Below are 20,092 nucleotides of genomic sequence, written 5' to 3'. Positions count from 1 at the left end.
TACCACATAGACCAAAATATTTTAAAGAAAAAACTAGAAGATAGGATCATTATATATTAATGTGCTATCAGTGAAGTAAGGTATGGATTGTACAGCAGGAACAGAGACAAAAACATGAGATAGAAATGTCAGCAGTTCAATATACAAAGGCAAAACACAGTCAAACTTCATCATTTTTTAATAGCTAGGGTAAAGGCTGGATGAAATTTGGGAAAACTAACTCTCAAAATGAATTTTATTGTAAGGTGTTGTAAAGTTTCCTCATATTGTTTGATATAGAATAGATGTGCAACAAATATATGTTAAATGAAAATAATTAATGCATATAGATCATTAACTATAGAAATCTATTAGATATAGATATAGAGATATGGATGGAAATATAGATATATAGATACTTATATAGATAGATAAGCAGACAGACATAGATAAATAGATAGATACCATATCTCTCTCTGACTGTAGTTACATAGACATGATATCTAAATAAATATCAGACAATATTGTCAAGAATAGACCTTGTGGATTCTGAGTGAATAAAGACCTATCATCTTTTACATATCGTTGTTAATATACAATTAGTATAGTGATTATTTGTAAAGAAACAGATCTTGCTAAAGTAATTTTTAGGAACCTAAGTACATTTAAACCTCCCAAATATTTTAATGACCTTACACCCATTCACATATTCACACAGACACACATAAAATTTCTTCTTTATAATTTAATTTGCTAAATAAGATATTTTTATTAATACTAGAGACGTTAGCATATCCACTTTCTGAATCACCTCAAATTTTTTATTAGTGGACTTTGAATGAATCAGGGTCCATTAAGTAGGGGAAATATAACCAAGAGGAAAATAAACATCTTTAAAATGAAAAAAAATACAAATAAAAAAAGGAAGTCATGTAAAAATAGAAATTACCTTTATGCTAAGCAGACAAAACAGTATGTCATCCCTGATATTATCCTGCATTTTTAAAGATTTACATGTCAAGACACATGAATGGGGAACTCTTCTTAAATAAATCTAATCATGATGCCTTAAACATTTCTAAACTTTTTCATTTGTACTTTTTGCTTACAACTGCTGGATGAAAAACAATTTAAAGGCAAAAATAACATTAAAAACCATCACAATATATGAAAAGGGATACCATGATCATTCTATTTTGTTACCGTTAGACCCCATTTTCAAGTTAAAAGTGGAAAGAAATAATATAACAAATGCAGAATAAATTACATTACTTAGGCAAAATTAGCAGGGTTCAAAGGAGTTTCTCCACACATGTAACACTGAAACAGAAGGAAGCAGCAGACTCTTCAATGATTAATTGGTCAGTCGTATGCAACATTATACACAGCTGTATAACAAAATCTACTTCTCTACAAAAAAAAATATTTTGTCCAGTAGTGAAGGGGAGGGAGCCAAGATGACGGCGTGAGTAGAGCAGTGGAAATCTCCTCCCAAAACTACATATATCTGTGAAAATATAACAAAGACAACTCTTCCTAAAATACAGACCAGAGGACACAGGACAACATCCAGACCACATCCACACCTGCGAGAACCCAGCACCTCGCAAAGGTGGTAAGATACAAGCCCCGGCCACGTGGGACCCGAGCGCCCCTCCCACCAGCTCCTGGCGGGAGGAGAGGAGTCCGAGCCGGGAGGGAGAGGGAGACCCGGACTGCTGAACACCCAGCCCCAGCCATCCGGACCAGAGCGCAGACACAGTGCATGTGAGGGGCCCTGGATACTAGGGAAACAGGGCAGCAGGACCGGTGAGCGGGTGCCTGAGGCCGACACCAGAGAACAAAGAAACAGGAGCGGCCATCTTTTTTCTCTCTCCTTTTTTTTTTTGGTGAGTGCGTTTTGCAAGTCCTAAAGGGACAGGGACTGCAATACTAGGGAAACAGGGCAGCAGGACCGGTGAGTGGGTGCCTGAGGCCGGCGCGCCTGAGGACAAAGAAAATCGTGCGGTTTTTTTTTTTTTTTAATTATTTAATTTTTGTTGTTGTTGTTGTTTTGGTTTGGCAAGTGCTTTTTGGAAGTCTTAGAGGGGCAGGGAGGGACACTTAGTCCAGAGGCAGGGAATATGGGGATGTATGGGCACTCTAACCCCCTGGGCAGCAGGGAGCACGGAGGCCCCTTACAGAGATAAATAGCCTCCCAGCCGCTACCATTTAAACGGGGCTCCACCATTTTGGAGCAGCGGCCCGAGCCAGGCCACGCCCACAGCAACAGCAGAGATAAACTCCATAGCAGCCGGGCAGGAAGCAGAAACCCTGTCAAGGGATGGAAAAACATATTTCAGGCAAACAACAGCGAGAAGAAAGCAGGGGTTGCAGTACTAATATAGACAAAATAGACTTCAAAACAAAGAAAGTAACAAGAGATAAAGAAGGACACTACATAATGATAAAGGGCTCAGTCCAACAAGAGGATATAACCATTCTAAATATATATGCACCCAACACAGGAGCACCAGTATATGTGAAACAAAAACTAACAGAACTAAAGGGGGAAATAGACTGCAATGCATTCATTTCAGGAGACATCAGCACACCACTCACCCCAAAGGATAGATCCACTGGGCAGAAAATATGTAAGCACACGGAGGCACTGAGCAACACAGTAGAACAGATGGACCTAATAGATATCTATAGAACTCTACATCCAAAAGCAACAGGATATACATTCTTCTCAAGTGCACATGGAACATTCTCCAGAATAGACCACATACTAGCCCACAAAAAGAGCCTCAGTAAATTCCAAAATATTGAAATTCTACCAACCAATTTTTCAGACCACAAAGGTATAAAACTAGAAATAAATCCTACAAAGAAAACAGGCTCATAAACACATGGAGGCTTAACAAACATGCTTCTAAATAATCAATGGATCAATGAACAAGTCAAAATAGAGATCAAGGAATATATAGAAACAAATGACAACAACAACACAAAGCCCCAACTTCTGTGGGACGCAGCAAAAGCAGTCTTAAGAGGAAAGTATATACCAATCCAGGCACACTTGAAGAAGGAAGAACAATCCCAAATGAATAGTCTAACATCACAATGATCAAAACTGGAAAAAGAAGAACAAATGAGGCCTAAAGTCAGCAGAAGGAGGGACTTAATAAAGATCAGAGAAGAAATAAACAAAATTGAGAAGAATAAAACAATAGAAAAAATCAATGAAACCAAGAGCTGGTACTTTGAGAAAATAAACAAAATAGACAAGCCTCTAGCCAAACTTTTTAAGAGAAAAAGAGAATCAACACAAATCAACAGAATCAGAAATGAGAATGAAAAAATCACAACAGACTCCACAGAAATACAAAGAATTATTAAAGACTACTATGAAAACCTATATGCCAATAAGCTGGAAAACCTAGAAGAAATGGACAACTTCCTAGAAAAATACAACCTTCCAACACTGATGAAGGAAGAAACACAAAAGTTAAACAAACCAATTATGAGCAAAGAAATTGAAACGGTAATCAAAAAACTACCCAAGAACAAAACCACCGGGCCAGATGGATTTACCTCGGAATTTTATCAGACACACAGAGAAGACATAATAACAATTCTCCTTAAAGTTTTCCAAAAAATAGAAGAGGATGGAATACTCCCAAACTCATTCTATGAAACCAACATCACCCTAATACCAAAACCAGGCAAAGACCCCACCAAAAAAGAAAATTACAGACCAATATCCCTGATGAATATAGATGCAAAAATACTCAATAAAATATTAGCAAACTGAATTCAACAGTATATCAACAGGATCATACACCATGACCAAGTGGGATTAATTCCAGTGATGCAAGGCTGGTACAACATTCGAAAATCCATCAACATCATCCACCACATCAACAAAAAGAAAGACAAAAACCACATGATCATCTCCATAGATGCTGAAAAAGCATTTGACAAAATTCAACATCTATTCATGATAAAAACTCACAGCAAAATGGGAATAGAGGGCAAGTACCTCAACATAATAAAGGCCATATATGATAAATCCACAACCAACATTACACTGAACAGCGAGAAGCTGAAAGCTTTTCCTCTGAGATCGGGAACTAAACAGGTATGCCCACTCTCACCAGTGTTATTTAACATAGTGCTGGAGGCCCTAGCCACGGCAATCAGACAAAACAAAGAAATACAAGGAATCCAGATTGGTAAAGAAGAAGTTAAACTGTCAATATTTGCAGATGATATGATATTGTACATAAAAAACCCTAAAGACTCCACTCCAAAACTACTAGAACTGATATCAGAATACAGCAAAGTTGCAGGATACAAAATTAACACACAGAAATCTGAAGCTTTCCTATACACTAACAATGAGCCAATAGAAAGATAAATCAGGAAAACAATTCCATTCACAATTGCATCAAATAGAATAAAATATCTAGGGACAAACCTAACCAAAGAAGTGAAATACTTATACCCTGAAAACTACAAGTCACTCTTAAGAGAAATTAAAGGGGACACTAACAAATGGAAACTCATCCCATGCTCATGGCTAGGAAGAATTAATATCGTCAAAATGGCCATCCTGCCCAAAGCAATATAGAGATTTGATGCAATCCCTATCAAATTACCAGCAACATTATTCAATGAACTGGAACAAATAATTCAAAAATTCATATGGAAACACCAAAGTTCCTGAATAGCCAAAGCAATCCTGAGAAAGAAGAATAAAGTAGGGGGGATTTCACTCCCCAACTTCAAGCTCTACTACAAAGCCATAGTAATCAAGACAATTTGGTACTGGCACAAGAACAGAGCCACAGACCAGTGGAACACACTAGAGACTCCAGACATTAACCCAAACATATATGGTCAATTAATATTTGATAAAGTAGCCATTGACATACAATGGCAAAATGACAGTCTCTTCAACAGATGGTGCTGGCATAACTGGACAGCTACATGTAGGAGAATGAAACTGGACCATTGTCTATCCTCATACACAAAAGAAAATTCAAAATGGATCAAAGACCTGAATGTAAGTCATGAAACCATTAAACTCTTAGAAGAAAACATAGGCAAAAACCTCTTAGAAATAAACATGAGTGACCTCTTCTTGAACGTATCTCCCCGGGCAAGGAAAACAACAGCAAAAATGAACAAGTGGGACTATATTAAGCTGAAAAGCTTCTGTACAGCAAAAGACACCATCAATAGAACAAAAAGGAACCCTACAGTATGGGAGAATATATTTGAAAATGACACATCCGATAAAGGCTTGACATCCAAAATATATAAAGAGCTCACCCACCTCAACAAACAAAAAACAAACAATCCACTTAAAAAATGGGCAGAGGAACTGAACAGACAGTTCTCCAAAAAAGAAATACAGATGGCCAACAGACACATGAAAAGATGTTCCACATCGCTAATTATCAGAGAAATGCAAATTAAAACTACAATGAGATATCACCTCACACCAGTAAGGATGACTACCATCCAAAAGACAAACAACAACAAATGTTGGTAAGGCTGTGGAGAAAGGGGAACCCTCCTACACTGCTGGTGGGAATGTAAGTTAGTTCAACCACTGTGGTAAGCAGTATGGAGGTTCCTCAAAATGCTCAAAATAAACTTACCATTTGACCCAGGAATTCCACTCCTAGGAATTTACCCTAAGAACGCAGCACTCAAGTTTGAAAAAGCCAGATGCACCCCTATGTTTATCACAGCACTATTCAAAATAGCAAAGTATTGGAAGCAACCTAAGTGTCCATCAGTAGATGATTGGATAAAGAAGAGGTGGTACATATACAAAATGGAATATTACTCAGCCATAAGAAGAAAATAAATCCTACCATTTGCAGCAACATGGATGGAGCTAGAGGGTATTATGCTAAGTGAAATAAGCCAAGCAGAGAAAGAGAAATACCAAATGATTTCACTCATCTGTGGAGTATAAGAACAAAGGAAAAACTGAAGGAACAAAACAGCAGCAGAATCACAGAACGCAAGAATGGACTACCAGGTACCAAAGTGAAAGGGACTGGGGAGGATGGGTGGGTAGGGAGGGATAAGGGTGGGGAAGAAGAAAGGTGGTATTATGATTAGCATGCATAATGTGGGGGGTGGGAGAAAGGCGAGCGCTGTGCAACACAGAGAAGACAAGTAGTGATTCTACAACATTTTGCTATGCTGATGGACAGTGACTGTAATGGGGTTTGTGGTGGAGACTTGGTATAGGGGAGAGCCTAGTAAACATAATATTCTTCATGTAATTGCAGATTAATGATAACAGAAAAAAAAAAGTTCCAATAAGTTCTTCACAATGGTATTAAGGGCATATCAAAGTGGGGAAAAGGGTCTTTTGTGTTTATACAGAGAATCAAAGCCTAATTTGGCTACACAGAAAATGAACTAAGATACGATATGAAGAAGAAGTTCCAACATCAACATACTCTGGAAGAGTCATTCCAGAGGATGATCATCAAAAAATGTCAACAAAGATCCTGGCGCTGTTGCAGTTGTAGCTGCATTCTTCCCACTGGTTCCTGGAATTGCCATTGGAATGAAGGGGGAGATATCTAAGCTGGCCTGTGCATACAGTAAAATAACAAATTTGACTGGATCTATACTGTCAGAACTCAACCAAGAATTTGGAGAAGTGCAAGTTGCAGCGCTCCAAAATCTTGAGACTACAGACTATCTACTGTTAAAAGAACATATGGAATGTGAACAGTTCCCAGGAATGTGTTGTTTTAAATTTTCTGATTTTTCTCAAACTATTCAAATTCAGTTAGACAATATCCATCATATCATTGATAAGTTTTCACAAATGCTTAGGGTGCCTAACTGGTTTTCTTGGTTTCACCTGAGATGGCTGGTAATTGTAGGTCTGCTTTGGTTATGTAACTGTATTCCTATTATGTTAATGTGTGTGTGCAATTTAATTAGTAGTTTAAAACCTATTCATGCTTAAGTTACTCTACAAGAAGATATGTCAAAGAAATAACCAATCTTCCCATGTTCTCTTCCATCTGCTACTTCTATAGCTTTTCTTCTTCCTTCCTAATTACAAACCTTAAATAGAATTCGTGCCTCATATCAAATTTACCGAGTATCATAATTCTTTCAAGTGGTAAAGATACCTCAAGACAAATGCTGGGCAGAAAACCCACAGGGCATAAATCTGCAAAGAAGTAAAAAGCTAACCTTTTCAAACAATATGGCTTCTCTCTCACTTACCAACTTTACATTTCCCTGTATGGCCCCGGAAGATGACTGGTTAGCCAGAGACGGATAAGATTCCTCAAGGGAGGAACAACCTAAGACAGGCACAGTTGCAGGGGGGCCATCAGGTGAGAAATTGGAGATCAACAGAGGGGAGGCTTAGAACCTCACCCCCCCTGTTTTGAGAGAAATCTTCTGTATCCATGGATGTTTTGTCACCCTTGTCTAGCTTGGATTAATACTTAGCCTATAGGAACACACCTGATCATCTACATTTGCTTTCTTACAGCACTAAACTATGTTTTCTACCTTTATCTTGCATCTACCTACCACTTCAGCATTTTATTAAAAAAATAATAATAATAATAATAATAATAATAAGGGAGACTTGTGGGATTCACATATAAATCAAGTATAAAAATCAAATGAATATTCATATCTGACCTGATTGTTTGTAGTTCATAATGCGTGATCAAAACTGAAAGTATCTGTGATGACTGCCCTTGTACTGTTCACCATGTAGGAACTTATTCACTATGTAAGAATTTGTTCACCATGTAAGAACTTGTTCGTTGTGCTTCAGAAGATCGGAGACTGATGAGAATTAGGCTTGGGGTGGATTAATGATTGTGCATTGAGTCCCCTGTACAGAATTTTATTGTTGTTAACTGTTAACAACCATTTGATCAATAAATATGAGAGATGCCCACTCAAAAAATATACATATATTTTTTGAGACACAAGGACCTCAAACCAGAAAGTATCGTAAAACATTTCAGTAATCATTTGGGGAAAAAAAAGGATAATTGTCAATTCTCAACCCATAATAAATCATATTACAATTATCAACCGAATTCTTCAAAAGCATTTTTAAATAAAATTAATGAAGGTTGAGTTTGTGATAAATAACAAGTACAATGAGAAATATGAAACTTACTGATAACTAAATTGAGAATTGATTCTATCTCAATTACTTTTGCTAATGGAGGAGTAAAGTGGTGTGTCTAATCCAAAATAGTATATAATCGCAGAATTATTTCTCCTTGGCTTTACAGACCATTTTTCTTCTTATATTTGACTATTGGTGAGTAATATGTTCTTGGGCATGTAAAATAATTTCATGTAAACTAAGCAGAAGAATTACTGTAGAGCTGTGCAGTGCAGATTCCTCCTTCTTTCCATTTGTTTTTTCTACTGTCTGCCTTTTAGACAGATTGGGCTCATGACTTTCCCCACTCAATCCCTTACATATCTCTATCTCATTCTAGGTGCAAGCAAAGGTTAAGAACTGTGGAGCTTTGTTTCAGTGGCTTTCATTGTGGTAAGTCCAAGTTGGAGGAGGGAAGTCCAAGGCTCTACTCCAAGGAAGAACGCTCCAATACCTTGTAGAAAGTGAAGCAAATACGGTCAAGTAAACTAGGTGGAGATGAGTCCCAAACTGGTTTTTCACATGTACTATAAGACATCATGAGGGAAAGGGAAGAGTATGGGACTGTGGAGTTTAAAACACCTGAGTTTGAAACCCAATTCTATCACTCAATTGCTTTGTGACCTTAAGCAATTAAACTCACTGAGCCAAAGATAGTTTACTTGAAAAATGAAGACAGTGTTTATAAGGCTGTTATGAAGAGTAAATGACATGTATATAAAACACTTAGCACCTATGCCTGGAACACAGTAGGAACTTAATATATATTATGGGTTTTCCTCAACAGATAAGGTACTAAAGTTTACTCAAGTACATTCGCTTCAGGCAATTTTAAAATGCTTTTTTTTTACATCTACCCATTCCCTCAAAATCAGGACACAGATCTGATTATTTACATGGTACTATCTCTAGGATCTGTCAGAGTGTTTTAGAAGTCATGAAATAGATTATCTTTTATTGAGCAAGAAGGTATACTTCAAGCACTGTTATTCCCTCTATATTCATTTGCATGTGTAAGGCTACTTTATTCTTGTATCAGAATTTGTTTATAAATACTTAAATTCTAAAATTTCATTCCCCAAAGCCTGAGTGTCTTCCTAAATTCTCTATCTTAGTTAATGTACCATCATCCAGCTTGTCATCCAGGCTAGACATGAAGCATCCTAGTCTTTATCCTCTCACCTCTATTTTGATCAATTAATAACTGTGATTAATTCGAATTACTAAACAACTCTGAACCTCTTTTCCATTCTACTGAACTTTCTTTAGTTCAGGTCCTCAGTACTTCTCCCTGTAACTGTAGCAACTTACTGTCCTTCTGCTTTTCCCTGCCTTCATTGCTATTTACTCTCCATAGCAGTCATTTTTGGAACATTTACTGTTACTTAGCTGTAGTTCCTTTTACCTACAGCAGCTTTTCTTATTTAAACAAAATCCTCTGTGAACTAGAACACATAACACTTTAACTGAGGCAGAAGTAGGGAACCTGCAAGATCTTTTCCAATTGCATGTCAGCCAGTAAGGAAGGTCCTTGAATGGCATTTTGGAGAAAAAAAACATGGGTCTATAGGGAAAATCCTAAACAGCTAAATATAATAAATAAAACGCTGGCTTTTCCCACCCTTTCTATTCTAGCCATATTGCCTATGTGTCTTCCACCTCAAATATCTGCTCCAGTCTCTTCAACTTTTATCACTCTTCCCCCTAGCACATTAGGCTTATTCTCATCAGTGTATATGTATCTGTCTATTTTCTTCTCTCTGCCTGGAATGTTTTTCACTGATTTTACATCTTTCCAAAACTCAACTTATAAGACTTAGTTAGTTTTGCTCCGAAGTTTCCATCTCTCTGAGCAATACTCAACTTACCAAACTGATTTATAGTTGCTCCCATCTGTGTGATCTTATAGCACCTTGTATGTGCTTGCATTATAATCTCCATCACACTTCAGTCCCTAATTCTACTGCTGACAAGGACTACTACTCATATAATTCTGCACTGCCTAAGATCTAATACCCAAAACACAGTAGTGTTTTGTAAATGACTATATCATTGAAGGCACAAAGATCCCACTGTCATTAAATTCATTGTCTACCCCAAAAACTTTAATGATTTGAAAGTTACAATTAGAGAAATATTAAACTTCTTTTCATTTTATGCACTTTTCGGTTCTTTGTTAGAGAATCAAAAAGGTTCAATGCCAGTTTATGAGACTGGTATTCTTAGGGGAGCGCTGCTTATCAAAGTGTTCAATGAAGAGCACCGAATCATTATTTAAGACAATAACCACTTGTCATATAGTTCTTTCTACTTTTTAACTAAGGTTAATAACTTAGAGAAGATACAGAGATGCTCAGAACCCTTGGAAATAAAAAGAATATCACTGAGACATATAAGAGGTGTCCTGTATCCTATAAAAGGCTTCTAGAAAATGCTAGTTTGGCCAGCGACCCCCACCAACCCTGCCTTCAACAACTAAAAACATGCACACACACACACAATAAGGCCTTGAAAGGGATTTCTTGCAAGGAAATGACAATTAATTTTTTTTTAAGTCATGCCCATTTGATTTGAGTCACTGGAGTAACAAAACTGTTTTCATGAATACTCAAAAATTTCAATAACGTAACCTCTAGGAGAGCTTAAAAAACTCTGAAGGACGAGGCAGTTAGATCAATATTAGTTAATTTCAAATGCTGGGCAGGATGAAGAGACAAGGCTGATCATCGGATGGAATTTATTACCTGTCGGACTGATAAATCCTGGTGATAAAAGGCCTGGGACTGAATGGGACAGAAGGCGAGCATTGTCCTGCAACACTCCCAAAGAACGCTTAGGAGGCCTGCCGGGCCTTGAACTGTTGAAAAACAAAGAAAAATCAGGTTAAAAATGTACTCTTTTTGGAAATACCATCACTTGCTACATTCACCTTCTAAGTCTTGTTCAATTGCCAAGTGATAGAGTTTTATATTAATGACTATTTTCATTGATTTATACTAAAAGACTAATACTTACAACTAAATTTCTCAACATAGTTATGGAAAGCATTGCCACCATAAAAGATCAATTTCTAGTTTAGATCCCATTTACAAGCCAGCACTTAGCAATACAGCTTACCTGTTAGTATGGCAAACCCACAAAGTTACCCCCTGTTCTTAAAACTACACTTGATCCTTAGTATTAATACATGATACTGAGATAGACTGAGATAATGACTCAGAGAGTTAAGATTGTATAGAATATAAAGCGGTTCAGTCTCTGACCAGCATGTAAAAGGTGAGAAGTAACAAGCTGAAAAATGTAGAATAAGGCCTAATTTTTATTGTTTAGTAGCATTTCTACAACTGCCTGTAGCCAATGAAGAACAAAGGTCCCCCCCAGCCCCCACCCTCAGTAGGCTTACCCCACCTACTTTTTCACCCAGGCCATGTAACAGCAGGACGCACTCTTTGGGTGGCTGCAGTAACAAAACCTGCCACTTTTCCAGTCTAGGATGGTTTTTCTCACAGATTGATTGGTGTTTTTAACTGAGGAGTTGAGGCCAAACTTGTAACATTAACCTAACCTAGTCTATGTGCACACTCTTCAGCTTAGTGTAAGTAGTTCAGGAATTGTGGTTGCAAATGTTAATCCATAAAATCATGAAATAAAAAGTCAGTATACACCTCCATCTTGGACCCTAACAGTCAGTGTACTGAAAACATCATTGGAAGCTGTCCCCACAATGAAGAGACTTGTAAGTCAACGAACATTAGGATCAAGTTGTACTCAAATCACCCAATATGTCTCAAATATTACTTTCTAATGTTGCCTAAGATATTGCCATTGCTTTGTAGTAGAAATGCAGTTTACAAAGCTGAATAAAAGGGCTTTTGACAAAAGACTGCAAAATACTATGTTAAATAACCCACACTGCAAACATACATGAGGTTCAGATACAGAACATTTCCAAAAATGACTCTTAGTTCACAAAAAAATTTAAGTTAAACTTCACTCTATCAAATTTGCAGTAGCAAAGTGCTCCATCAGTGTAAGGCAAACTCTGGTTTTAAATGAAGAGAACTTCTAGCAACTTTACACAGAGGTACCATTTTACCTAGCTCATTTTTCATACACTGTGCTGGTATTATTTGCTTTCATTGTGCATCAATATTGCATATCAACCTAGCATAAAAGATTCTGTTTTTCTCATTTAATGTTTCAATTTTATAAACTCTCTCCTCTCCATCTTTCTACACAATTTTTGGCCATAATTTATTTTATTTTATTCAGAGTTGTTTTCTTGTTTGCCCTTACCTGTCTTATGGAGTCCTAACTCTTTTAAGGAATAGTGGAAAGAGAAATATGCTGTTTACTGCAAATGCCCTAAAGGATCCCAAGATTACTGAACAGTGTTCATCAGGACATATCCAGTCATTAGAGAGCAGCTGGTAATTTTGTTAAATAATCTTCACCAAATCTGTACCTTCTAAGGGCTTCTTTGTATCTTTCTATTTGTCAAAATTCAAGCCTACTAACTTTATTCAAGTCCACCTGATTACCATGTAGTTTTCCAGTGTCACTGTCTTCATGCTCATGATCACTTTCAGAAAGGCTGCCTCCAGAGGTAAGCAGCCTCATGTTCCTTGCCTGTCTATATGATAAACCAGCTGTTGACACACTTTGAAAGCTCTAAGGTTTAACTAGCTCTGTTGTAAATTTCTTAGTCAGTTTCATGACATGAAGTAGCTCTTTTCCATAAGCTGAATTTAGGCCTGGGAGGCTTTAGAGGCCTCTTTGTCTGGTGGTTCTACCTTGAATTCCAAGATTCGAAAAAATTGCTAAAATTTCCCACCATCAGATCTATATTGGAGAATTCATGGATTATGTCACAAATGGCTTGGTAGTAGTATTTCATATGCTATAAACTGAGATCACATTCTCCATCCTAACATTCTTTTCAGTTTATAATTTTACGGTGTTTGTATGAATCACTGCTAGTCTTCCTGGACTAGAATGTATGTACCATGAAGGCAGCATGTATCTCTGGTTTTGTCACTGTATCCTGAGCAATTCTCATGGTATCTAGCACACAGTAGGGTCCAGTAAATGGTAATTAATTCAGTTAATTAATAATAATAGGAAATATTTCACTGTTGCTGAAGTTTCCAAGTATCCCTTAGATTGCTCTATTCTTTGACTCCACAACAATCATAGGAGCTTCAAAGTATGATCCATTCAAACCTGACTGTGTACAAGTTTAGAGAAGGGCAGATGCCACACACAGTCTTATCTCTGAGAGGCCTCATAAGCTTCCAGATGCACTCAGCGAGTAAAGGTCCCTTGGAATTCTACCTGTGCAGTGGCAATATTACTTACTCCATCACCCAGTAAACATAGCTGTAGTAGGTGCCAATTCAGTGTGTGTCTGGCATGGTACTAGGTATCAGAGTTAAAATGTAAGTTTGACAAGGGTGAGGGTTTGGGTCCATTTGTTCATTGACATATTGTCAGAACTTAGAACAGTTTCTTCCTTTGAGGCCTTATTGTCTAGTGATAGAGTTGTAGGTTTGACCTGTTACTTGAAATTTGTGATTAACTCTTCAGTGAGTATTATTGTGTATATCTACTTTCAAACCTGTTTAAATTTACCAGTTAGCAAAAGTCACATTCAGATGCCTTTGTTTTTACTTTTGAAAAGAGTACTTGGGCCCCTAGAGTAAATTAATTATAATCAAGTTTGTGAAAGTGCTTTATAAGTGATTGAGTTCCATATAGAAATGTAAGCTAGCTTTATTCATACTTTTAGACCTAATGATCCTCTGTAGTAAGACATATAGTAACACTAAAGTTCCTGCATTTCCTTTCAAAGAACACAGCCTGACAACATGATGAAAGACTATGGAGGACTCTAGAAAGTTGGGAAAGATCATTCTTGATAGATGATCTTGCCATGCTTCTTATCTTTAAGAGCTTTATTAGCATCAGGCAGATATTTACGTATTAATCAAGACAAAGAAACATGTGGTGATTCAACTAGGAAACTATTATTTGGATGACAATTTAATCAGCATAGGTTGAAAGGTCCATCGTTGCAGCATTCTGTTTCTGCTAAAACATTGATTGCATTACTGATTTCAGTAATGCTTTATTTTACAGGGCACAAATAACCATGTAATTACTGTTTAATTGAATGATAAATGCTTGTTGGCAATTATTTGTTTTCTGTTTAATTGCAAGGTTATTTGTACTCAGTAAAATAAAACAGGCTTTTTTTTCATTTCCAACCCAAATGGTCCAGTAGATGCACCACAAATGAACACCACAAACAAAAGTGTTAAGGTACAAAGCAAACAACCCTGTAAAACAGCAAAACTTTTATTAAATAGCTAAAGTAAACCTTTGAGAGCTTCAGCTTCATAGAATCGACAATAGGTGTAACGTATTATAGGTGGTTTGGAGGGAAATAATACCAAAGAATCCTGATTTTCTCTGGGTACAAGTCACCTTTTACATAATTTATCTTGATATGTATTTTTCCCTCTGCTCTGTAAACTTTAGAAGTCAAATAGTAATTCAGCTTCTTGAGATTAAAGAATAAGCATATTTGAAATATATGTCAACAGTATTTCATATTCCTGCAGTTGAAGTGGTATTATATTCAGCATTACCTTGCAGTTTATGAACTTTGTAGAGCTGGCAGTTCCCTAAGAGGGAGATTCAGTAGGTCTTCTGGTGTCAATAAAATACAACATATTCTGTGATATATCTATTCCCAGTTGTAATAGATGAAGTAAATGATACTTTTCTCATTAAGATTAAAAAATTTCAATTTCACTGTTGGAGTTATTTTTATTTCGTGTCGTTGGCCATTTGTATATAAACCAAGGAGTAAGCAATTGAGAAAGTTGAATGATTTTGTTGTTTCAAAGAAAAAAGTCTCATTAATAAAGTGGGGATGTCATGAGCTTTTGAGATATTTAATATAAATCATATGGTCAGCACACAATTTGGTAAGGAATCACTAGTCATGTTACCCTCTTCAATGAAAACTTGGCTTACTACTTTTTAAAGAATCACTTGGAACATTCTGGGACAAAGTGAGCAAACTGCTGATGATAAAGTGGCAGTTCAGGGTGGTATTAGCAGCCACTTGTAAATTGCACTTGGATTCCTGAAGTGGGAGCTGTTAGTACTGCCCTGGGATTCACTTTTCAGAGCTATCACTGATGGCTGAAATCTCCTGGGCTAATCCCTGACTGTGTCTCTTTCTCGCTTACATTAGAAGCCAATAATGCCATTAACTCTGAAGGTGTTGTTTACCTGACTGGAAGAGTACCACTACGACTTTCAATGTGTTTGCTAAATTAAATAAGAATCTTCTTTTGCCAGAACAATAAGACTCTTAATTGCACGGTGGATTAATAATAATCTCTTAGCTCTGACATTTATTATAACATTTCAGAGATGCCAATGGTAGTTAAACTCTACCTGACCTTTCAGTGTTTATGAAGAGAAACAAACTCTGACCTCACATCAACCTGAATCCATCTTCTCTCTGTGTTAGCAAACTGATCACTTGTCTAACTATTGCACTGGATTGTATTCCCAACCAGATCAAAGGGAGCAGCAACCAATTCAGCAACCAGGAAAAAGTCATCCATGCAAAATGGGCAATTAACATTAATCATATGTGAAATTGTTTAAGCTGATAACTGGAACCTGGTCACTATGGTAACTCTCATAAAATGGTGCTTATGTTAAACTGGGCGTCAATAAGCCCCTGGTTCATGGGAACTTAAATTGTGGCTCAAGATGTCTCTAGGAGCTATCAATAAAAGGAATAAGAAACACACCAGATGCAAGATAATTTATGTTGCATTACCATTTATTCCCTTTTTCAGTTCTTATAGGCATAACCAAACCTTAAATTTGGATATATTAAAAGCATTAACACCAGCATTCCACTAGAGTTAGAGAAGGAAATTATCTTTAACATAAGGATGTTCAGGGGATGAAGGATGAGCCTCCACTTGTTAATGGGTCATGGATTACAATATCAAGGATCAGGTAGACCAAGCCAAGTTTATGCATTAATATTATACTTGTAATAAGTTGAATAATTTATAGCTAGTATTTTCAATTGTGATGTCTAATTCCCTTGCTAACACTGAATTTCTGTTTTTCCTTCAATAAAAAAAAGAAAACTGATGTAATAGACAATTAAAGGGTTGACTATTCACTTGATAGAAAGTGTAACTGTGAAGCTATTTTATACTTCATTTAGCTGATTCTGATCCCTATTTAAATTGAATGTGCTGTAGGCCTGGTGTTAGCACCTTTAAACAAGTTTACTTTTTGTCATAAATTGACTGAATTCTAACAAAGCTCTTAGTATAACTAACAAAGATTGTATAACAAATGGGGTGCATGACTTGAATTCTTAGCAGCCTCTTTTTTTCGTTCTGCTTGTGTAATTCCTATTAACATCAGTAGAATCAATGTACCTTACTAAATCTTTAGAGTAAATCAAAATAAATAAAGATTTCCCTTTCTAAGATGTATCATATAATTGCCACACAATGTTTTTAAACTAACAAGGCATTATTGAATTCAATGAGTATATCACTGTGTGAAGTATCTCATATTAATGGAATGAATAAGAAATTAATATTCATATTTGGATATATTTTACTGGCATCTCAAATTCAAAATATACCTCCCCAAATCCCACTCTCCACTCCTCCCTTCTCTTGTTTTCTCAGCAATATTGGTATGCTTTCGGTTATCAAAACTATAAACATGAGGGTAATTTTGATTTTCCCTCATCTTCTCCCTTTATTTTCAGTCCCCAGTATTTTTGTTCATTGTAATATATGTTGCAAATTCCCACCTCTATGCATTCCTATCTGTAACACCCTAATTCAGGTCCTCATCACTTCATGCCCAGGATCTTTTTAACAGGTTGCTTCATTTAACAGGTTCTAATCCATTCTATGTAAACTGTGCTATAAATTTGGGTGCAACATCTCTTTCATCATCTTTTTCTCTAGATCCTTCAATACTTCCTAACTGCATAAAAATAAAGTCAAATGCCTTAGTCTGGCAATCTAACCCAACATGTCTTTCTTCCCTTTTCTCCAGTAACTTCTTACATGAGTCTTCTGTTCTAGCTGGACAAGTTAATTCACTATCTCCTAAGCATAGTATTTGACCCTAGGACATTTTCTCTATGAAATATCTTCAAGATATTAGGGTTCCTGAAGACATGTTTTGTTATGCTCCATTGCCTTACGAAGCATTTGGTACACCTGCTGTAACCGCTGTGTTTTCCTGAAAGGCTACTACCTTTTACTTCATACCGTCATACAGGCTTCCTTTAATGATTATGACAAAGGACACTTTAGTACCACCATTAGGGAACCTGTTACAACTAGCCAAAATACTGTTTTTCATGTCTGGCAAACGAAGTCGCACTGGTAATTATCAGTCTCTATTTAATCCCATGATGATCTCAATAGTTAACCTTTCAAGTTTGAATGTCAATCAGAAAATGCAAGAGCATGGTGTTAATATCACAACTCAGGAGACCTTAGGAAGTTGAGCAAGATGTTTATGAAGCCAACTGCATTTCTATAAATCAAAGTAGTTTCTTTTTTAATTATTCAAATAATTTTTTATTGAAGGATAGTTGATACACAATTAACCTGACTGCATTAGTGTCTGTGGTTAAGGATATAACCTAGAGGCACACATTCAACTGATAAATACAGAAGCCATTTTCCTTGCTGATTTAAAATCGCTTTAAAATTTTGCTCTACGTGGATAAATATTAGCAACTCATACTAAAGTAAAACTACTTTAAATAATATTAGATAGTCAGTGTGGTGCAGAGTAAAGCAGTAGGCATTAAATCTGAATTCTAATCCCAGTTTTGGTAGGCAGAATTCCAAAATTCTCCTCCACCTGATTTCCAGCCCTAATCACTAGAAGTGTGATTATGATAAAGATACTATGTCTGAGATTATGTTACATTACATGGCAAAAGGGATTATGCGGATATGATTAAAGTAATCAGCTGGCTCTGAGTTAATCAAATAGGAAACTACCTAGGTGGATACAACCTAATTATACGAACCCTTTAAAAACAGAGAGGAAATCAAGAATGTACCATTGCTAATTTGAAGACGGAGGGGGCCGTGTGTCAAGGAACACAGGGGGCTTCTAGAAGTCAAGAGCCACCCTGAACAGACAACCAGCTGAGAAACAGGTACACAATTTTTACAATTGATTCTATCAACTTAAATGAGCTAGTGAGCAGATTCATCCCCAGAACTTTCAAGAAGCCAGCCTGACCAACACCTTGATTTCAGCCTTGTAAGACTCTAAGAAGAGAACCTAGTCAAGCCCCTCCAGACTTCTGACATATAGAACTGTGAGGTAATAAATGGCTGTGGTCTTAAGTCGCTAAATTTCAGGCAACTGGTTGTACAATAACAGAATAATATACCAGTTTTGCCATTATTGACCTGTGTGACTGCAGGCAAATTACATGGCTATTATAGGTGTGTTTCCTCACTTTAAGATTAGCAATGTAAACTAAATAATCTAAGAATCTGATCATTAGAACCATGTCACATTTCTGGTCAAATACAGATAATTCATTAACTTGAAACTATATGTAGCTTTCCACTTTCTCATCTATTTTCACTTTTAAATTATATTAGGTTGTTGGGTTGGTTATATGGAAAATTACCCCAAAAAGGGCAAAATGTGTACATAACACCATGTCATTATCCTCACCTGATAGTTGTGTGTAGATAACTAGTCAATATATATGAACACTGGTTTGAGTAGTTAAAAGTGCTATACAACTTAAAAGAAAGGAAATTCTGACACATGCTACAACCTGAATGAACCTTGAACACATCATAGTAAGTGAAATAAGGCAGTCACAAAAAGACAAATACTAAATTATTCCATTTATATGAGATATCTAGAGTAGTAAACGTATAGAAACAGAAAAGAGAAATGTGTTTGCCAAGGGTAGAGGGGAAAATGAGGAGTCGTTCAATAGAGTTTCAGTTTTGCCAAGATGAGAAAGTTCTGGAGATCTGTTGCATGACAATGTGAATACAGTTAACACTACTGAACTGTACACTTAAAAATGGTTAAGATGGTATATTTTGTGTGAAATGTGTTTTCCCACAATTAAAGAAAAATAAACAAAATGGTTAAGATGGTACTTTTTTGTTATACGTATTTTACCACTAAGTTTTTTAAATGCTATACAAATGTAAGAGCATTGTTACTATGCTTGCAGGTACCAATAGTTACAATTTCCACTGAAATCATTCTGAATGCCAAAAAAACTAGCTAGAGAGCTACATCCTGCAGTTTACATATTAGAAAAGTAGTTTTTTCATCTGAATGCTAGTACCAAAAAATTACTAACTCTCCCAAGCATATCCTACCACCTACTTAATTTATATCCAAGAAGTCCTTGCTTCTAAGGCAGAATTCAAGAGTTCAAACTCTACACTTTAATTTCACAATTCTAATTTTTTAAGGTAACTGTACTACATGTAACACACATGTTTACACACAGATTTCTTTTTCATTATTTTACCTTCCCCATTCCTCACTTTGACAGGAAAACATGTTTCAGGCACTTGTTCTCCCAAAAACACTTTTCTCCACATCTCTTTCCCACTTTGAAATGATAAAGACAGTTCCTTTAATAACCATGGGTTGAATGGCAACATTTCATCTATTTAATCCAATTCTTACGTCCAATAATATCAATATATGCTCTCTTATAATTGTAAAATTAAAACCCTTTGTGAGTACAAAAAATAAACGGAATAGATCGTGGCAGTTGACTGGTAAATAGTGAATTAAGTTCTAATTTTCTTTGTTGCTAATTGTGGCATAATAATGGATAAGTTGCTAAACTTCAGTAAA

At 36.3% G+C, this 20,092-nt stretch overlaps 1 protein-coding gene across 3 annotated transcripts in view; it reads right to left on the bottom strand.

Annotated features, from left to right (window-relative positions):
* Positions 1–20,092, bottom strand: part of DACH2 (dachshund family transcription factor 2) — a 761,757-nt gene that overhangs the window by 487,750 nt on the left and 253,915 nt on the right. For all 3 annotated transcript variants that reach the window (XR_008995031.1, XM_057495299.1, XM_057495298.1), the window contains exon 3: positions 10,894–11,006. Coding sequence is in view for 2 of the 3 variants with exons in the window: in XM_057495299.1 (XP_057351282.1) it covers positions 10,894–11,006 (113 nt within the window). In the remaining variant the exon portion in view is untranslated. The remainder of the gene's footprint in view (positions 1–10,893; positions 11,007–20,092) is intronic.

This window comes from Manis pentadactyla, chromosome X (assembly GCF_030020395.1).
Source record: "Manis pentadactyla isolate mManPen7 chromosome X, mManPen7.hap1, whole genome shotgun sequence".
NCBI lineage: Eukaryota > Metazoa > Chordata > Mammalia > Pholidota > Manidae > Manis > Manis pentadactyla.
Note: the sequence above shows the minus strand (reverse complement) of the source record. Positions and strands in the feature narration are given on the sequence as shown.